At 42.9% G+C, this 20,910-nt stretch overlaps 1 protein-coding gene across 1 annotated transcript; it reads left to right on the top strand.

Annotated features, from left to right (window-relative positions):
- The first annotated feature begins 377 nt into the window (after positions 1–377).
- Positions 378–18,854, top strand: FAS (Fas cell surface death receptor). Its single transcript, XM_054035812.1, has 9 exons — positions 378–548; positions 7,587–7,749; positions 8,666–8,800; positions 12,448–12,559; positions 14,585–14,643; positions 15,177–15,257; positions 15,411–15,484; positions 16,805–16,829; positions 17,816–18,854. Exons 1-9 carry the CDS (start codon positions 513–515, stop codon positions 18,172–18,174), a joined length of 1,044 nt encoding a protein of 347 aa, XP_053891787.1. The 5' UTR covers positions 378–512; the 3' UTR covers positions 18,175–18,854.
- Positions 18,855–20,910: the final 2,056 nt, after the last annotated feature.

Raw genomic sequence — 20,910 nt, forward strand, 5'->3', positions numbered from 1 at the left:
ACAACCACAGCCAGGCCCTGTCCAGGAGCAGGACCAGAGGAATCCAGTGCTAACGCCTAACGTTGAGATCAATACAATTGTTTTGCCGCTTGTCCACGAGGCTGCTGCTGGGGTGAGCGGGGAGCCCACATTGCACCTTGCAAAGCTGTAGCAACAACACTTGGTGTCTACTGGAAGAAGGATCCTCCCAGTCCCAGCTGCGGCTCTACGCAGCTTCTCCGGGCCACACTGTCCCCTAGTGCTCCAGGCGCTCCCTACACCTCGCCCTTCGCGGGGATCCCTCCCTGCTTTCTTTCCCCCTCCCCCCTCCGCGCTTGGCACTGGCGCGGGGCGGGCGGCGGCCGGCCCCGGGGGAGGAGCCCGCCCCTGGCCGGCACAGCGCGGGGCGGGGCAGGTGCTGCAGCTGGGCACCAGTGCTCGATGCACACCCAGGGGGGACGGCGGCGAGGGCAGCGACTCACTTTCGCTTTGGAGGGCTTGCCCGGGCACCGCGCCGGCCGGCCGGCTGCAGCATGAGCGCAGGGCTCCTCTTCCTCCGCCTCGTCCTAGTAAGTCCCGTCTCGCCCGTGCCACGCCGCCGGGCTGTCCGGGGAGGGGGCCGGGCGGGATTCCCGCGGCTCGGGCGGTCGCTTGTCAGTCTCCCCAGGGCTGCGCCTCTAGCGGGGCCAACTTCACGGGGAATCTCCGACCCCCTGTTTGCGCCGGTGGCTCGCTCAGTAAATACTGGGGTAGGGGCGCAGACAGCTGCCGGGGGGCGATGGACAGGACCTGTCACTTCCCTCACTCTGCTGGGGTGCACAGCGCGGGACACAAACCAGCTCCCCGCCCTCCGCGAGGAGGAGCCGGGGGCTCGGCTGGTCCGGTGCAGCCCACTAGGGAACGCAGGTAAAGTTCGATCCCTCGCTCGCTCGCTCGACTTCGACCATAAACAATGATCGTTTCTGAGAAGTGAGATCGGGTAGAGATAAAGTCCTGCCTGCTGCGTGACACAGCCGCACTAAACAGAACGTATTCCTGCTTCCTTAAGATTGGGGCCAATTGACTCAGAGACCATGTGAAGGAGACGTGGCTCGGAAATATTGTTTCCTAGAAGCGGTTTGATTTTTGGGAATGTTTTAAAAAGACTAGTGAAGGGAGACTCCAGGTAGCTGTAAAGGGAACTCCTCCGTTCACCCGTACGTTTGTCACTTTGGGTATTTCTGGGGAGTGAAGCAATGCAGTAAAACTGAAGTCTTTCGCTCCCTGACTTGTACTTAAGTTATAAAGAACATGATGCAATAGAGGACAAACTGAATGTTTTGCAGAGTTGGTATAGCCCTTGGCTGGCTTACAAATGAATTCCTAATTTTGGAGAGCTGTTGTTCTATTTTTGAAAATTGACATTTGCCAACACGTCACAGTTATCACATCTATTTCCCAGTATAAGAAAACTGTCCCAGCAGTTGGCAATTACTGATCCTTTAATGGTGATCCATGCAAACTGCAGACTTGAGATGAAATTAAATAATATTAATGAACAAACTACTCTTGATATCAGTTGGGAGCAGGATTGGACCCTGAAAATGTGACATCCTCAGTTTATAAAACTTTTACTTATTATGGCCCCGAGCCTGCAAACACTTAAGCACATTCTTGACTTTGCTACCGTGAGTAGTTCTCCTATTGAAATCAGTGAGACTGCTCAGGGTAGTAAAGTTAAACGTGTGCTTAAGTATTTGCAGGACTGGGATTTATCATTCCCTTCTTCCACTCCAGGGAGATAGAATCTCAGGTCCAGTGTTTCTCAGTGGTTCTCAAACTTTTGTACTGGTGACCGCTTTCACATAGCAAGCCTCTGAGTGCGACACCCCCTCCCCTGATAAATTAAAAACACTTTAAAATATATTTAACACCATTATAAATGCTGGCGGGGTTTGGGGTGGAGGCTGACAGCTCGCGACTCCCCATGGAATAAGCTTGTGACACCCTGCAAGGTCCTGACCCACAGTTTGAGAACCCCTGCTCTTTCTGATGTTTTCTAGCATTTTGTCTGAGGACCATAACTGTATGAATCGTCCCTCAGTTACTGCTGTCAACTCTCTCAGCGATATGGTCTTGAATTTCACACATAAGATCTTCCCGCAGCATGGTTATATTTGGCACTGAATGATTGTTTGCGGAGCAGAGGCTAGTATTGAGATGATTGGTAGCAAAATTTTAACAGTAGATTTTATTCATCACTTGAGGGGTGCGAAATTAATTTTGGTAATGCAGTTATGTGACTCAGTTTATACTATGGAGCCTTACAACTGTGCCACTCCACAAAACACCAAAATATAAATTAAATAGTATAGAGGATGCTCAACGTCCAAACAGCGGAAGTGTATGCTGCGTGTGTCAAAAGGGGAGAACGCCTACAGCACACCAATTGCAGAGACGTACTCCAAATATATCACGCTTAAATAGACATAATCACAGTCAGAAATAGAAATGCATCTATATTCTGAATTTAGGTCAAACTGATAGTGGTGTAAACAAAACTTCTTCCCATCATCCCTTCCTTTAATATACACAATAGGCTGATGTTTCCGTCTAAACCAGGCTCTCTGTCAAATCCCAGTCCCATTAGCCAGAGGGGAAGTAGATCTCCCAGAAACCTTTTATTCCCTCTTCCCTGATTTTTCTAACATATGATTTTACCACACTTAAAAAAAAAAGAAAAAAAGAAAAAAAAAAAAGCCCTGCAGTATGTGTCTGATCGATTAATTTACTTACACAAGAACATGGAAGTAGTTGGGTTTATTAGGCCTTGATCCTGTAGATGATTCCACAGAAGCAAACCCTTGTACTCATGGCACATCAGTTGCAGAAGCAGATCCTTAAGCACATAAGATCATGGTCCATCTTACCCAGTGGCCTATACCAGAGCTTCAGAGGGAGCATACAGAACAGGGCAATTATGGAGTAATCCACCCCTATTTTTTGCTCCCATCTTTTGGTAGTTGGAGGTTTAGGATCGCCCCAAGCATGGGGCTGTGTCCCTGACCATCTTGGCTAATAGCCATTGATGGACCTATTCTCCTTGAAGTTATCCAGTCCTTTTGTGAACCCAGTGATACTTTAGCTATCACAACATCCCATGACAATGAGTTCCACCACTTAGTTGTGTGTTGCATGAAAAAGTACTTCCTCTGCTGCCTATTAATTTCATTAGGTGATGTTTGATCAGGTGTCACTCCTTAGGCTCTTACTATTCCTTCTATGTTACCAAAAGATTAATCATAGACCTGCCCTCATATAACAAGCAAAACACAGACCATTTGAAAAAACAGCTGGAGGACACTCGTACGATGATGAGTGTGGTACCAGAACCTATATAAAACTAAATTTAATAGGAACAGATTTGGGTACCTTGAAAACAGCAAACTAATACTAGCCAATAATTTTCTAGTTCATATAGTAAGATTGTGTATATAATAAGTGGCCAATTTCTGAGAATTTAGAAAAGACCTCTTAGAAGTTAAGGCCCTCACACTAAAGTGTTTGTTCCACCCATGATACTCCTTATGACTCTAATAGTGCACAGATTTGTACACGTGTTTAAAATGAATGCACATAAATAGATTCAAGTCGACTGGATGACACGTGTAAAGTGAATCTTGTCATAAGGGTTTGCATAACTGGGTCTGTACTTGCACAATATGTTTACCTATACTACTGCAAAGATGAATTTCTGTTTTCTTCTACTTTGATGCAAGACACTGAACAACCAGGAAATGCTGAAAAGTGAACTGCAATATATTGTATACAAGAAAAAAACAGATCATAAGCTTCCCTTGAATCTTCCATTTTGACATCCGGCCACAGAGTAGCAACAATGAGATAGAAGCTGTTAGTGTTGCTGCAAGTCTTAACAATAGACAGTAACCATTAATAAATGTGCATTGAGAAAGAACTCTAAAAAATCCACAGAAAACTCATGTGATACAAGGATGTGTTATTACCCCCACTGTACAGGTGGGGAAACTGAGACAAGAAATTAATGCCAACATTTTCAAATTTGATCTTGTTTGGGGGAACTGGGGTTTTAGACCCCAATGAGTCTGATTTCCAGACACACTGAACACACACAGATCCTATTAACCTCAGCACCAAAGATACGCAGATTCTAGTGGTTTTACATCACAGTAACTCACTTGACTTTGCAAAATTAAACTCAATTCCTCTTTCTGGCCCCACTGGTTCTCATGACTCAAGTGCGCTGAAAACTTTGGAACATGAGGAACTGTCACTTTGAGTGGTTGCTTCAGTGAAGTTCACTGATAACTGTACATTTCATTTTAGTGTGAAAAAAGAATAGGATAGATGAAAAACAGCAAAAAGAGGAGGGAATGGAAAGAGAAAAATGTGCTACTGGAAACTGGACCAGAGCACAGTTGCCAACTTTCACACGGTAAATAAGCACTCTGACTTTCACAATAAGCCAAAAATTAAGCTAACCCCATTTGAAAACAAGGCCAAAACAAACCAATCCCTAAGAACCCCAACACTCTATGTGACTAAATCCCCCCCGGCGTGCAGTCTGGGACTGTGGTGGGCCTACTGTGCACCCCTGACTCTGTCCCCTCCTTGCCCCTGTTTGCCCCTTGTCCCTGCTTGCTGGGAGCTGATAAAAAAAAAACAGAAGCAACAAGCTACAAGCCCAAAACTAGCCAACAAGCAACTCACAAGCCAATTAAGCCAAAAACAAGTCCAATTTTCTGCATTTTTTCTCATGGGTTTGGCATGTCTGGACCAGAGAGCACCTGCTATAGTAAGAAGTCTGCTTCATCTAAAAGAGTGCAAGGAAAGGATCCATTTGCCAAATAATATAAAATTACCACCTGTTTGATAGTTCCATCTTGCTAGGATTAATGTAAGCTTTTGAATTTGCAAAAGAAAAAAATCATTAAAATAGCAAAAGGGAGATAAACTGTTCATAAAGTCATCATTAGTGAAATAACTACCAAGAGCAGACAAACATCAGAACATAAATGAAACTTCCCATGTCTTGCTATCCAACACCAAAGCAAGGAAATCTCCTCTCCCCCTTTTTAAATTTCTTGAAAGCCCCTAATGAGCTATGTGCACTTGCTGCTGTGTGACTGATGCAAGAACAGATGGGAGGTTTTGAATGGATGAAAATTATGGCCCCAAATTAATAGATGCAGGAGCACGCTCCCATGTGGGGATGGGAAATCAATGAAAGAAGAGAATGGGTGACTAGAGGAAGCAGAGAATTTCTTTTAAGCAATTTACTATTTAAGCAATTGTCCATCCACTCATCTGGGTCTCACGTACAAATATTGTATGTATTACGACAATGGTAAGGTTAGATCATTATGCCCCTACATAGTGTTTCCTCTGAAGTCTTCCACTGGTGGGAACTGTTCCCCCTGTGTAAGAGACCTGAGGTATTGTCCACAAATCACATGGATCCTGGAGGAGCCACTAGGTCCTCAATGGTTCTGCCGTGGCTCTGAAGGTACCTTGGCTCAATTGCCACACTGCCAGGGACTCCCCGACTGGTGCCTGCCATTGGAACGCACTTCTAGGGTTCCCCAGTATAGAGAGGGGCTCTGAAAGAAGGTTAATGCCTGAGCAGATCAATTGGAATTGGAATTGATAATCTGGCCCAAAGTATGATTTCTTAAGGGTTTTTCTGGGGTTAGTTGCCCCTATTTATTTTGTTCCTACTAGATGTTTAGACTTTTAGTTTTGAAAATGGCATTTATTTTAGATTAGGAAAAGAACAAAACCAAGCCTCTATGAGTCATTCTCGGCTGAAAGTATACATTGTATACATCTGTTTTCATGAAAACAGATCAAAAAGCACCTATCATCCCCTTAATGCATGCATGTACCTTCAGTTATTGCCACTGAGTGATATGGGTACTACTGAGGACATGATTGGTTTCCCAAGCGTACCATCAAATTGTGTTAACATTAGTGTTCATTTTGTTATTAGTAATTAAATTTTAATTTCAGAGGACTGCATATCATGTGGGAGTGGCAATTCCAAGGAGAATCAAAAGAAAAAGAATAAAGTGACTCTAGGATATAAAGTAATATTGTGAAAAATTAGAATGTCACTTTGGGGATAAAGAGAAGCAAAAAAAGGAAGAATATCAGGTGTAGGGCAATGTATAAAGTTTCTGCGTGCCGTGCCTATGTTATGCTACTTGAAAGACAGCTCCTGAGAAGTAGTCCACATTTATTGTATTAGGAAGTACAGGATTATCTGTGGTAATGAATTGGTTCTATATATGTTACTATATATTATGTTTCTGTCTTTCCCTATTGTGTCAACCAGGGGGAGAGGTGGGGCGGTTTTGGTGGTTTTGAGGAGAGTTCTGAGTTCATGCATGCACGTAGTAGAAGCTAGAAGGGTTTGTTAGTGTGGTTTCTGCATAGTTATCAGTTATTTGCTCTGCACGTGTCTGTCATTTAGAAAGTTATTATAATAACTCATTCTACCCCATTCTTTACACCTTTTTCTTTTCATGCTCATCTTGTATTTGTCCTTCACTTTCTGTCCCTAGCACTAAATGGAATTTGTAGTAACACTGTACATTTTGGCTCACTGATTCTTGTTCCACCGTATGCTCTCCCTGTATTTATCTTTCTGTTCCACACTGTATCCTCCTTTTCAAATGACAGCTGCTGACTTGATACTCTGGTGCTGATTCTCCTCTCTCTCTCTCACATTGGTATCAATCAATATTACCTCCTCTGAATTGCTGGAACTGCACCTGTTACTGGTATAAAAGAGCAAAGGAGAGGAGAATCCGGCCCCGTGTGTCTGAGAATAAATATTTCTGGAACATGAACAGTTTCTCAGAGCAAGAATGTGACTTTAAGCACAGCCCTGAGCAAGGAATGATGGCTAGACTACATGCCCAAAGAGCTGCTCTGAGAAGCATTGTGACTCAGAAACCCCTCTGAGTCACAGCCCTCCTGTTCGTGGACAGCATCATAATTTCCTTCAGGCCTACTGACAGTGTAGCCCCATTTACACCTGTGTGCTGCACCTGTGGTCAGGATAGCCCAAGTAGATGAATTAAGGGCATTCTGCCTCCATTTTACTTCTTTGATCCTGTGTGTAGTCCACTTCACAATGTCAGACCTGCTAACCTACAGGTTTCCCCATGGATTGTGGGTTTCCAGACCCTGCTGTAGGTCCCCTAGCAAAGCAGTCAGTCAGAGCTGCTGCAGGCGCTGGGGGACACGGACACACCTCCACACCCTGCAGTGCTCTCAGAGTACTTTTGGCTCCCAGAGCCAATCTTCTCACAGGCCTGGAAGAAGGCAATGATGCTGTCACTATGGCATCTTTGTGTAGGATGACCCCCTGAGATATGGAACACATTGTGAGACATTGTTTCCGCCCTTTCCCCTCCCCACCTCTCCTCCAACCCTTGCTGTGGGGTACTGCTCCCACGCCTTCATCTACTTCTCTCTCAGGGTCTAGTGCTACTGTGGCCCACTCTACAAATAGCAGGAAGACAGGGTAGGAGGAAGAGTTTGAGCAATTTTCCCACACCTATAATTTTACTGTTCTCTCCTAGGTGTTTGGTTGGACTATTGGATCACAATGTGACAGTGATGTACCCGCTGCACACACTATATATGATAAGCTGTCTATAAAGAGGAATATTTCTAAAAGGGAACTTAAATGTAAAGAGGGAGAATATGCTGCAGAAAATATCTGCTGTAAGATGTGTCCACCTGGTAGGTATCATTTTAAAATAATTTATTGAAAAATAAAGAGGTGAGTGGAAATGGCCACAGGCAGAACTGCATACTGCTTGATAAATACTCTACATCAGAGGGAGTCAATAGGTGGACTGTGGGCCAAATCTGGACTGCCAGACATTTTTGAATGGACCCCGAAAATAAAAATAATTTACCCCTGCTCTACATGCTGAAGCTTCTACTGGGACACAGTGTTATAGGGCCTTCCTCTGGCCCCCAAGTGACAGGACTACATTGGCTTCATATTTTCATTTAGAAATCCCTTGGGCACTGAAAACTGTATTCTGTGGATTGGACTCTAACCTGCTTGTATTTAAGCTGTTTCCCTAAAGATGTATATGATTATTCCATGCTATGCGAGTACTTTCACATGATCTGTTCCAAGCTTAGCTAGAATGCAGAATCATAGAAAAACACACAAATATTTACTAAGTTCATGCCAATAACTTCCCATGGATTTCAGACAAGTCCGTGTAAGCTACTTGGATTCATAGAAAAGCACTGGGATATTTACATGCACAATTTTGAAGGAGGTAAAAAAAAAAAATGCATTCATGCTCTTTTGCCCACACAACTCCACATTTATACCGGTGAATGGGTATTTTCATTGAACAGATCATTTGTTTAGTAAATTTTCCTTCTTGTTTTTAATAGTTAGAATTTTAAATCCAACCCTATATATGCTACATTACCAAAAGACATGTATGGATCGAAACCCATATAATTTATCTGTAGCATTTAGAAAATGTTGATCCTGTCATTATTCATAAATTAGAAAGTTTAAGAGATGAAGAGAAACAGAAAATCTGAAGCAGATCTTCCAGCTGACAACTTCTAGGTATCGATACTACAACTTTCATTTTTCTTTTCGCTTTTTTTTTTTTTTTTACAGGTTCATTTAAAGTTGTTGATTGCACAAAGGACAAAAACACAACTTGTAAACCATGCACAGAAGGATCAACATACGTGGATTATGACAATTCCCTTGATAAGTGCATAAGGTGCAAGTCATGTGACTCTGAACTTGGTATGTCTGTAAAATAGCAACTCAAGCAACAAAAACTTTCCGTAGGACAAGACTGGGGAGTTACCACAAGCTTCGAGAAAGGGGTAGCATATAGTTATGATAGACCAGGGAGGAAATTGTGACAGAGTTACAATTTGGTCTCTGGGTCCCCTTTTCTCTGTGAGGGGGAGGAAGTATGCCATGGCAGTGCTTTTCCTGAGCAATTGTTCAGGTGCACTGTTGGCACTTTGAGAGGGAACAGAGTTAAGGCTCTGTCCACTCCCCACCCACCTGTGTTGGAGGGCAAGTAGAAGTCCCTCAAGATGGCTCTTTCACCCACACTGTGACATGTGATATGGGTAGTTCACTATGACATTCCAGGGTGCAATCCAGACTAGTGAGGGGTTGTGTCATCACCTGCCTTGCAACGTTGGGTGCCTCACAATGCTATGGTGCTGTAGGTCCCAACCTGGGACCCTCACAAACAGACAAACAGTGTGCAGGTCATACCCTGAATATCTGTTTATAGCTGCAACCTGCCAGCAACACTCCAGTCGAACTCCAGCTCCCACTTGGTTTCCAGTTGCAGGGTGGGCCCAACACATTCCCAGTCCCACGTTTCCCCCCAAAAATGCGTTTTCTACTCTGTCCAGCCCTCTCCTGGACAGTTCAGGTATTATAGATCCATTTCCTCTTTAAGGGGTCAAATCATAGTATCATAGGACTGGAAGGGACCTTGAGAGGTCATCTAGTCCAGTCCCTGCACTCATGGCAGGACTAAGTATTATCTTCTAGACCATCCCTGACAGGTGTTTGTCCAACGTGCTCTTAAAAATCTCCAATGATAGAGTTTCCACACTCTCCTTAGGCAATTTAATCCAGTGCTTAACCACCCTGACAGGGTTTTTCCTAATGTCCAACCGAAACCTCCCTTGCTGCAATTTAAGCCCATCGCTTCTTGTCCTATCCTCAGAGGTTAAGAAAAACAATTTTTCTTCCTCCTCCTTGTAACAACCTTTTACGTACTTGAAAACTGTTACAACAGTTTGCTACTTTAATTGGAGTCACCAAACAATTCAGTTTAAACACAACACTGGATTAATTTTGATTAAAGAATAAAACAAGTTTACTTAACTACAAAGAGATGGATTCTTAAGTGAGTATAAGTATAAGGCATTAAAGTCAGAAATGGCTACAAGAGAAATAAAGATAAAATGCTTTCTAGTAACTAAAAGTTAACAAACTAGACTTGGTTCAAGGTTCTTACCAAATGTTTCCAGCAACAGGGCTGACCAAGGTCTCTGGTCAGAACCCCTCCCAAAGTCCAAAGACTGCTTCTTTTGTCATCTTAGATGAAAAAGCAAGAGAGAGAGAGTCTTTTTCTCTATTTTTTTCTACCTGGGGTGTTTTTGCCCCCTCTCTTTTATAGTCCAGCCACCCTTTGAAATGCATTTTCCTCAGGGTTACTCCTAGATCAACTACCTTCCAGCTATGGTGGTGGAGGCATGGGGTCTCGTGGTGAAAGAGGTTCCATGTTGTTAGTTAAAATGTGAATCGATTTGTTCCTGCCACCCACCTTGCAGCCAAAGTATGGCCACTTGACAGGTGATGGCCAGTCAACTTTGATGACACTTGGTTAGCGGCATCAGCTTGTCCTTTGTCTTTGGGAAACTGGTTACCCACTCCCCAAACTTGTCTGGTAAACACGTGTCAGTTGTAACTTCATCTTATGTTCATAACTGTACATATAATGTCATTACGTGCATTTCACTATGATATGATTGACTAGTGCAGGGGTCGGCAACCTCTGGCATGCAGCTCGCCAGGGTAAGCACCCTGGCGGGCAGGGCCAGTTTGTTTAACTGCCACGTTGGCAGGTTCGGCTGATCACAGCTCCCACTTGGCCTGGGACGGCGAACCGCGGCCAGTGGTAGCCGCGATCGGCCAAACCTGCCGACGTGGCAGGTAAGCAAACTGACCCGGCCCGTCAGGGTGCTTACCCTGGTGAGCCGTGTGCCAGAGGTTGCCGACCCTGGACTAGTGAGTCATTAGTTTTCAAATGATACCTCACAAGGTATATTTTGTACAAAGATTGTGTAGGGTCAGAATATAGGGGTGCAGTCGGTCACACTCAACTTATGCCCTCAGAATCCCTTGTGTTGGCATTTACCTTGGCTCACAATCTGGTCCACAGTGAAAACATTATAGATATATTCAAACATTTAGGGTGTTAACAAAGGGTACACCAAAACCAATGTTTCCATTTAATACCTTGCTTACAGAAGTTACCTTGAATCGTTCCTTATGATAAAAAAAAAAAAAAAAAAAAAACACACTAGGCAATGTGAGATACAACTTAATTTTCTCAGAGACACAGTTTTGAGTGTTTTAAAATGGACACACACACCCATGACACAAAGCAACCATCTGGGAGAACATAAACCTGCTCCCACTCTATCCTCACTGAAGCAGGTGTGCAGCTGCTTCTCCTCAAACTCAGAGGTTCTGCATAAGCAAGACATAGTAGAAATTTGTGCATAATATTAGAAGAGGCATTTGAGGAAACCCATTTTCAGGTGGCTGAGAGTGGGGCCACAAGTCACATCAAAGAGTTGAAAATCCTTAGCTTACAAAAAGTTACCAATAAGGAAATGTTGTATTAATTTTAAATGAATTTAAACTTCTTTTTAAAGTTGTTAGAATCTCAGGACCCTGAGCAGGGTTTTGTGCTTGATTGTGTCTGGCCCTCTGGCTGTGCAAGTGTGTGGGAGGGGGCACAAGGAGCCTTCTCTTGCAGCCACATCACAACCCTCAGTGGCTGTTGAAATTGGCATTTTTAGGTGGGGGCTGGGGTTCAGTTCCAGCAGCATGTCCTTTCCTTTAATATCTCTCGAGGTACTGACAAATGTCCCCACTCGCTATCTGAGTGCCTGCCTCACCTGGGACTCAAACTGTTGTCAGCTAAAGAAAATATTTTTTAAAGGTCACCTTCAGATCTAGAGGTGTTACTGGTACTGTATGGGTATCTCGTGCTGTTATAAGATCTCTGCAGTCAGGTCAATCTTAATAGCCAATGATGGATAAAAGTTGACTTTAAATAGCAAGATCTTACTAGAAGAAGACTAAACTAGTTCAAACCAGGCCAAACAGAGTGACTTGGCACTGCCCAACTTGTCTGTTTTACCCAATGTCCAGTTCAAATAAGTAGATGGACATCCGGGAACTGCACCAGAGGATGATGCCAGCAGATGATGCAGGAGATGCACAGGGAACCATTACAGAAGTGGCAACTGAATATGCAGGAGACCAGACCATTAATTATATAAAGTATCATAGAATGATGAATGAGAAAAAAACCTGCCAGTATTTTGTAATGTTATATACTAGTCCCCTTCCAGCAAAGCAAGTGCTTATTGTCAGCTCTTTTTTGCAGCATTTGATTGCAGAGGACTCCTTCCTTCCCTCCTCTTCCCAGTATCACACAATCAGAAGGAGCATGTAGAAAACAATATGGTGATGCTTGGTATTATGAGCAGCTCACGTTGCTGCATACAGTAACAGAGCTAACAGCACTAGGCCTGAGCATAGCATTTGCTAATGGTGCACTAAAATAGTTAGAGTGCCACCTTCTTCTTCTAATTGAAGAAAACTCTTGGGATTTATTTTAGATTTGGAAGTTGCAGAACATTGTACCGTCACTCAGGACACAAAATGCAGGTGTAAACAACACTACTTTTGCAGTTCTTCTGGCCCATGTCATCATTGCGATCCATGCAGCAAGTAAGTTTGAGGTCTTTATTATTTAACTATTCAAATGGTGCGTTATTTAATGTGAATTAGCCAGACTCAGCCAGTTTGTCAATATCAATGTGGCCTCTAAGGTAGTGTTTAGATTAGGAAAGAAAGATACTAGTTTTTCCAATCAATTTAGCTCACTTAACTCAATTGAAAATCCCACATCAATGTAGACATGCTTAAACACCTGTTAGCTCCAGTTTAGCGGTCAAGTTATAGCCTAACGAGGTTTTCAGTTGAATTAAGCTAGTTCTATTGAACTCATTCATTTAGAGGGAAAAAGCACTTTTTTACCTAGTCTGGACAAGGCCTAAAATTTTATAGGTCCCCATTTGCATGGACAGTTACCACAATTGTGTCCAAATATGTATTTGAATGCACAAATCTACACACACATTTAGAGGCCACTTTTAATAATTCCCATTCCAAGTTTTTTTGAGCTTTGTCTTTGTGTGTTCTGTTGGGGTGGATAGAAGATTATTCCATGACAGGAGGTTATGGAATGATGGATTGGATGGGGGAGGAAGTAGAGTTGGAAGGTCTGGCAGTACCAGAGGGTGACAGTCTGTAGAGGAAGAGAACTTCAGGGAAAGCAGCAGGTGCCTTTTATATTCTCTTCTGCCAAATTCCCTTGGACCCATACCTCTAGCCCTCCCCCCCCCCCCCCCCGGAAGTGACATCACTCATTTTAGAGAGACAAGATGGGTGAGGTAATATATTTGTCCAATAAAGGATATTGCGTAACCCATCTTGTCTATCGAATATTCTAGGACCAACACAGCTACAACAACACTGCATACATCTCATTTTAGTCACAAAGCAAGTATAGTACATACAGATTTGGTATTCCTTCATTTACTGCATAAATTTATTTTCATCAGAAATCTAAAATTATGAAACTGAGATTTTAGAGTGATTTTGGCTGAAGGAATGAATCCCTCAGCATTTTAGTTTTCTGGTATGAGTATTTTAAGTCTCTGATTTTGGGTCTTTGTCACACACTGACTGCATCCCACACTGGGGCCTTGGCAGATTGAGAGATGTGTTTGTTTCCTATTCATAAACAGTCATGTAGCCCTGGTGCAAGAGGCAATTCTCTGTAGGTCTACACTGCAATTAGACACCCACAGCTGGCCTGTGCCATCTGATTCAGGCTAAGGAGCTCAGGCTAAGAGGCTAAAGAGGTTTGATTGCAGTGTAGAAGTTTGGGCTCAGGCTGCAGCTCAGTTTTTGGGATCCTCCCATCTCGCAGGGTCCTAGACCCAGGCTCCAGCTCTACTGTCTACAGTACACCATAGTTCAATAACCTCTTAGCCAGATTATTTTAGCCCGAGTCAGCTGACACAGGCCAGCCACAGGTGTCTAATTGTACTGTAGGCATACCCTCTGTTTCCTGCTGCATGAGTGTTTGATTACCAGCTCTGTTGTGAATAAGGCCAGCATGCTTTTTGGTTCTATCAAGGCGTGCCCTCTCCCCTCAGCTATTAATGGGTGTAGGCAATTGTGCTTTTGTTATTGGGCACCTTAATGAGTGGAACTGTTTCTGCCTTCCCAAAATCATCTCTGTCCTAATCTCTCTTTACTTTTAAAAAGCAAGTAAAAACTTTATTCCAAATGTGTTTGGGTTATTTTAGAAGGAGCGCTGTTGGTCCTTTCTTTATTGCCTTTCTCTTCACTCCTTTTTCTCTATTAAGCTCCCTCCTTTGTTTTATCACAAGGCCATGTGGATGCACTCTGTAAATAGTGGTATTATCATTTACATTATGACTCCTGACTTACAGGAAACTGGACAAGAATCCCTAGAGGCTAAATATAACAACATTGGAGGACTAGAGAGACACTTCTTCCTCCCTACTAAATTCAAAACTCCACTTTCTTACTATATTAAAAGCCAACTCATAACAGTGTGGGGGGCATGGATAACTTTGCCTTGTTTTCATGACAGATTGTGTTGTTTTTCTATTGTTAAATTACTATTAAATACATACACATTTTTCATATTTTCTCTAGGTGTGAAAATGGCGCAATTGAAAAAGAATGCACCCAGACCACAAATACCATATGTAAAAGTGAGAATGAATTACTTAATCTTGGTATCTCCACAGGTAGAATCAGTTGGATACAGTGGAATCAGCTATGCAATGTAGGCCAGACTGTGTGCGTTAAGCCCAAGGTTGAGGCAGCGTGGAGCTGCACCACCATATAAAATGCTTCCTGGGGACACCTGGTATGCAGGGAGAGCACACACATGGCTGCACAAAGGTGGAACATGGCCTCCAGTCCATGAATGGTCAGTTCCGCTGGCTGGTGTGGCAGGGTTGCCCCTTGTAGAGTGGCTTGTACCATAGGGAATAGTAACAGGGAGCAGTCCCTGTTGGCAGGAGAGAACAGGAATAATTTATGTGTCTTGCCCTGGCACAGGGATGTAAGGAGCAGAGAAGGAAGACTCCTTGCACCTCACTGGTCGTCTCCCCACACCACACACATCTATACAAGGGCCTTCCATAGTCTGACCTTTATAATCCTGTTCCATGCTGGCCTTATTGCACTGTTTTTCTGTGCTTTGCTTTTATGTAAATTTTACAATGCTCTAAATTATCAGGAAACTTCTGGTGGATCTTTCTAGTAGTGGTTGGAATCGTAATCACCATCGTATCACTATCAGCCGTAGCAGCATACTGTTGTAAGTTAGTCTCTTTTCTTCATCCATACTGTATACTGAATTGACTACTCTACTGCTTAATTAATCATAATTCTCCTCTTTTAGGTGCTCCATTTTAGCACTGATACATACTCTGTGCTGTTTTTTAAAATTCTTTGGCATGGTTTGTTTCAGACAAGAAGAAACGGCAGGATTTTGATTTGAACAATCAGATGCGGCATTGGGTTGTCCACAAACCACGCACCCCTGTAAGTATCATTGCTTAGCATGGCTGAAATTCAGCTTGGTGCACGAGGCCCCCTGCACCACTGAAATCCACACTGGGGCTGTGTAGATTGTGGAGGCCTGTCCTCCCTTTACCCTCTGGCTTTATGTGAGGGAAGTGAACTTCACCACAGAAAGAAAGACACTTGGGGGAGAGTTCCAGGTTATTTTTGCCAAGCAGTTCTGAAAAAGAGAGTGTTTTGTATAGTACAATGTATATATGGAGAACAAGAGGAAGTTTTCAAATCCTCCTGTTCCAGCTACACACACAAGCTAGGAAGGAAGTCAGGGATTTTATTCGGATTGTTCCACTCTCTCTCTGCCTGAGATATAGTTGAAGGTTTTATCCCCTAAATAGTCCTATGTTTAAACATGCATTGTTCCTTAGAATGGAAGGGACTAGCAGTGAGTGCTCAGCAGCTGAGGATAAGAGAGGACATTGTGTCATTCTGCTGTGACCCTCTCTACTCTCTCAGCCCATCTGTGAGCAGCACTGAGGGGCTCAGTTCATCCAGTTCTCTATGGCCAAAGGACAGTTGCAACACTGAGGGAACCATGAGGAAGCAGAGTGAGAGTGGGGGTCAGAAGAGTTTTCTACAGAGGACCTTGCGGAAAAAAATGTATCATATTTGCTGGCCTGACTCATTAGGGTCAGATCATTACAGAAACATGCAAAAAGTGACCCAAAGTTTGCTGGAGGAGGAGGGGTTGAGCATCATTTCTGCCCCCTCCCCCCGATGCTTGTCTGTGGGCTGTAGACAGGAAGGGTGTGGAGCTGGCAAAAGCTACCTTCTTGCAGCAGCATCTCTCTCTCTCCAGCCTAGTATGGAGCTCCTCACTTAGACAAAGGATCATTTCTGTCCTAAAGAATGTTCCATACATTGCTTAAGCATTCTGAATAGCTAAGATCCTGAAGTTCTTGTACTAGTCCGGTGACCCATATAGAGATCTCCTTCATTTCTATTATTCAGTTTAAAATTGGCTAGTGCACTGTATTCTAAACATGGCCTGGCTACTAAAGAGAGGGGTCATGGATAAAGCTGGGAGAAAACTCCAAATTTCATGAAATTTAGCATTTTGCATAATTTGGTGTTTTAAAAAAAATTGGTAGTGGGAGCCCAACCCCACCCCCCCAATAAGGTACAAAAGGGACTTTACCACTGAAAGAAGAAGGGAAGATGGGAAAAAGTGAGAAAACAACAACAACAAAATCAACAATCAAGAAAAACGGGGGCGGGGGGGAAGGGCAGAGACTCTACAATCTGCAGGGCCTCCTTTACACTTTTTTCTTTATCTGTTTCCAGGAAATGGAGCGTCTCGTGTACCCAGGTATGAAATAACATTTTACTTTCTCTATAGGAATGGTGAGAAATATGGTTTAGAACCCACATGCAAGAATATATGTTTTGTTCAGTTTAATGCCAGGTCAGTCTCTGTTTTGAAAAGCTGTCACTCCTCACTGATTTGTAGCTCTCCTTATTAAATAAATGTCTGTTATGGAAGCAACCCTGCAGTCCTGATTAAGACAACTCTCATTGTTTTTAAATCAAAGAAAGTTTTGCCTCGGTAAGGGCTGCAGACCCTATGTTACTTGATACATGTTAGCAGAAATTAGTTATTGAAAAACCCAAAATGTTTCTGCTTGGATAAGCACCCAACTGTTTTCCTGCTTGTTAGAAAATTGTGAGTATATGCAAATTTTTGAAGACTTTGTCCCACAGGACTCTCTAACTAGGAAACCCACTACTGGTTCAGTAGATCCACTGGCAAGCTTGTTGCTGGATCTCAGGTATTCATATATTCTAATCTCCTGGACGCTGCAGCTTCCAAAGCCAAAGGCATTCACCCTGTATTACAGATAATGTAGTATTGAAATGTAGTCGTACGCAAAGCCCAGAAGATAGGCTTCTAGACCCTGAACTGTCAAGTGCATGAGTCAAGCAATGGTAGTATCATCACGGAGAGATTCAGTGCCCAGCTAAGAGGATGCCAGAGGTGCTTGCCTGCTTAACATGACATTCATACATTTGGTGATGGGAGGAAGGGAAGAAGAAAGGGTCCTATAGAAAGATCTGAGGGCTTATTTGAAGTCACAGGACGGGGATATGGGTCCATACCTGAATGTTTGAATTTTCTAACATAAGGGAAAGTGTAGCATGTTGACCCATTCCTACTATGAATTTCCCTGTAAAAGACTCTCTTGCTCTCTCATTTGGCTTGAAACTTCATCTGTTTTGAATATTTAAAACATTCGAAAGATCAGTAAAATACTAGTGCCATGAGTTTGTGTTTTCAAATGTTATTTGTATTGTCAGATGTTGACCTGAGCACCTACATTCCTGCTATTGTGGAGGAGATGACACTAACACAAGTCAAGAATTTTGTTCGGAGGCATGAAATCCCAGAACCTGCCATAGAGCAGACAGTCCAGGACCATTTAAATGATTCAACTGAGCAGAAAATCAAATTGTTCCATATCTGGTATCAACATCATGGAATGAAGGGGGCTTATGGAAATTTGATCGTCAGTCTGAGAAAACTTAGTATGCGTACTGTTGCTGATAAAATTGAGAAAAAACTGAATGTAGTCACTTCCAGCAGTCAAGAAAACGGAAGATCAAATATCAATACTGCTGAGCAAAGCAGTGCCCTTTCTGATGGGCATAATGTGTAGTCAGCAGAAAAATATTTCTAAACTGGTAAGTATTATTTTTATAGGTTTCAGAGTACCGTTTCCTTCAGCATTTCTAACTGATTAAAGAAGAGGTGAGTGAACAAGCACAGACAGCCTGGCTAACTTCTGGAAACGCATCGATGTGCACTTCAAAGATTGAGATTTTCCTATTCTTTGTAAAGGACTGGGAACAGAGATTCTGGGAAGCAGTGACTAAAAAAGCAACAATATAGGAGTTCATGCAGAGGACTCACAATGCTTCTGTGTCACACACAAAAAAGTCAGCCAACATTTTGGATTGAAGCTTTAGCTAAGGATTTATGGTCCCAGACAATAGGTGATCTTTGTGTTTAGTTATGCTGAAATTATGGTTTATAGCTATTTTCCTTATGTAAAAGAATGAAAACTCTGGTGTTATGTTTACAATATTTTCAGCAAACATACTTAGGGAAAAAAGGATTTCAGTTCTTATTTTAAATGTAAAGACTAACTTTAATGTACTCTGTAAACATGTTAAAGATTTACTTATATGAGAAATCCCATTTGAAGTCAGTGGGGCTATTCACTTGTGTAAGTATTTGCAAGATGAATATATTTGTTTTTATAGATTACTTTGAATGGTACTTTCAGTTGTGAAAGCATATGCACATGTACATATTTCATAAAGGGCCCCAAACTAACCTCAGATGTGTGGGTGCAGCTTATTGCCTTCTACAATAATCATGATGGTCCTTTCTGGTCTTAAAAGAAATCCATGAAATGAAATGGGATCTGTGCCTGTATATCTGAAGGACAGAACTGGATCCTCAATTTTTAAAGGTCTGTAATACCAGCTGTGATCTCTCCAAGGCCCAAATGTTTGATACTTTAAATCTTTGCATTAGAAAAGCTAGTAAGACACAAGCAGCAATAAAAGAAGAGCTTGAAATAGTGTATGGTTCTTTCCTTTAATTTGTATAAATTGGCCTATAATAACCTCAGTTTCAAGATTTCAGATTCATAGTATCAGTAAACCACAGGAATGAAAACTGAGAACTCCATTCATCTCAGGACCATATGAAGCCCAGAAAGCTGTGCACCAGACCAATCTGTTCAGCATGACTAGGCTGCCACATAGTTTATCAACCTCCAAAAGAATCTAGAGAACTGCAGGGCTACTCTGTGGAAAGAAAGGTTAATCTGTAAGCCTATGTTAGTGTCCTACTTCCTATGAACCAAAATTTCTTGTGCTGGACCTATTTCCTTTTCTCCCTCTCTCTCCTGGGTCCCTTATATAGCTCCACGAGAAAGTGAGGTGAAAATATTTGCTACACTGTATCACATCATTTGTCCATCATGTTAATTTTCTTGCATCCCTGTGCAGCTGGCTGAAGAGAAAAGTAGTTACCTGGGCTGATTGTGGAGGGAAGTCTCCCATCTCTCATGACTCCTGTGGAGGGCTCCGCCTCATCACTGAAGTCTGGGGACTGTCTGTCCCCCTCCACTCACTGATTCCATGCAGCTCATTGGTAGTCTCATTAGAATTTTTAGGTTGGTGAACGCTGCTCTTCTTCCTGACTGAGATTTTCCAGTCACATGATGCCTTTACTATTTTTTCTTTGACTCACTGCCTCTCAGTGTAACTCCATTAGTCACACTCAGTGCACCGCCTAACACTGCTTCCATGAGCCACATTGCTACTAGCAGCTCTTTGGCTACTCAAAGAGTATGGGCCTGTTTCTCCCCAGTCTGCACCTTGTGCCTTTGCACCCATGAAGTCATTTACACCTATGGTAAGTGGTTGTAAACAGAAAAGTAGCACTTTGCCCAAGTTAAATGACTACAAGGGTGCAAGGCAAAGAAGCATCAGGTGCTGTGAATCAACTACAGGGCAGGCTTGAGCAGCTGTGTAATGCTAAGACCAGTATTAGGTGTCTGCTACTAATGATCACGCTACCAGTGAAATACAGTAAATCTTCCAGGATTGCATGACCTGGGAGGGCTGTGAAGGAAAGATTGACCTGAATGGATCCCAGTGCTAAAGCCAGGTTTGTGTGAAACAGATAAATTTGAATTTAAAATGAGAGACAATCCTCTCAATAAGGTTCATTTGAGAAAGTTCAGCCATTCATGGTTCTGTCCATAGAGTTTTTATGGCTATAGAGCCTGCACCTGGTTTAGGATCCACAACTACACCTCAATTCTTACATGGAACACGCATGCTGCACTTTTGGAAACATCTCTTGACACGCGTGGAGCAAGACTTCACATCTAGTACATGCTTATACATTCAAAATGACCAACCCATATGTATTAATGCCAATCAGCATGCTGATGTCAGAGACAGAGTGCCAAAACGCTCACAATCTTCCTCAAGTAGCCCTCTACTAATTGCAACGATAGCTCGGAGACAGGTGATCTAACTTCTGTGTTCTGTATGTTGCACATGATCGGAAGAGTTGCTGGAGCTGAACAGCACTGCCTGGCACGCTGATACTATATGAATAATTAGTAATAAGTAACAAGATTGTTTGCCTTTGTCTGTGTACAGATCTCACACCCCCTGGGGCCGATTACGTCCCCCACTGCAGCCCTTTTATGCTGCTCCACTGCCATAAAGGGGATGGAATGACCTCCTGGGAATTCCCCAATGCAGGGGTAGAATATGGCTAGTATGGACTGTGCTACGCTACATTCCTATGTAGTCCCCGTGTAGGTGGAGGAGAAGAAGGAGGGAAAGAGTGTGGCTGAACATTT

Source organism: Malaclemys terrapin, chromosome 7 (genome assembly GCF_027887155.1).
Source record: "Malaclemys terrapin pileata isolate rMalTer1 chromosome 7, rMalTer1.hap1, whole genome shotgun sequence".
NCBI lineage: Eukaryota > Metazoa > Chordata > Testudines > Emydidae > Malaclemys > Malaclemys terrapin.

Excerpts from the sequence above, each read along its gene's own strand:
- FAS (XM_054035812.1), top strand. The coding sequence starts at position 513 with ATGAGCGCAGGGCTCCTCTTCCTCCGCCTCGTCCTA. Across the intron at positions 12,560-14,584 it reads CATTGCGATCCATGCAGCAA|GTGTGAAAATGGCGCAATTG; the intron begins GTAAGTTTGAGG and ends TATTTTCTCTAG. Across the intron at positions 15,485-16,804 it reads TCCACAAACCACGCACCCCT|GAAATGGAGCGTCTCGTGTA; the intron begins GTAAGTATCATT and ends ATCTGTTTCCAG.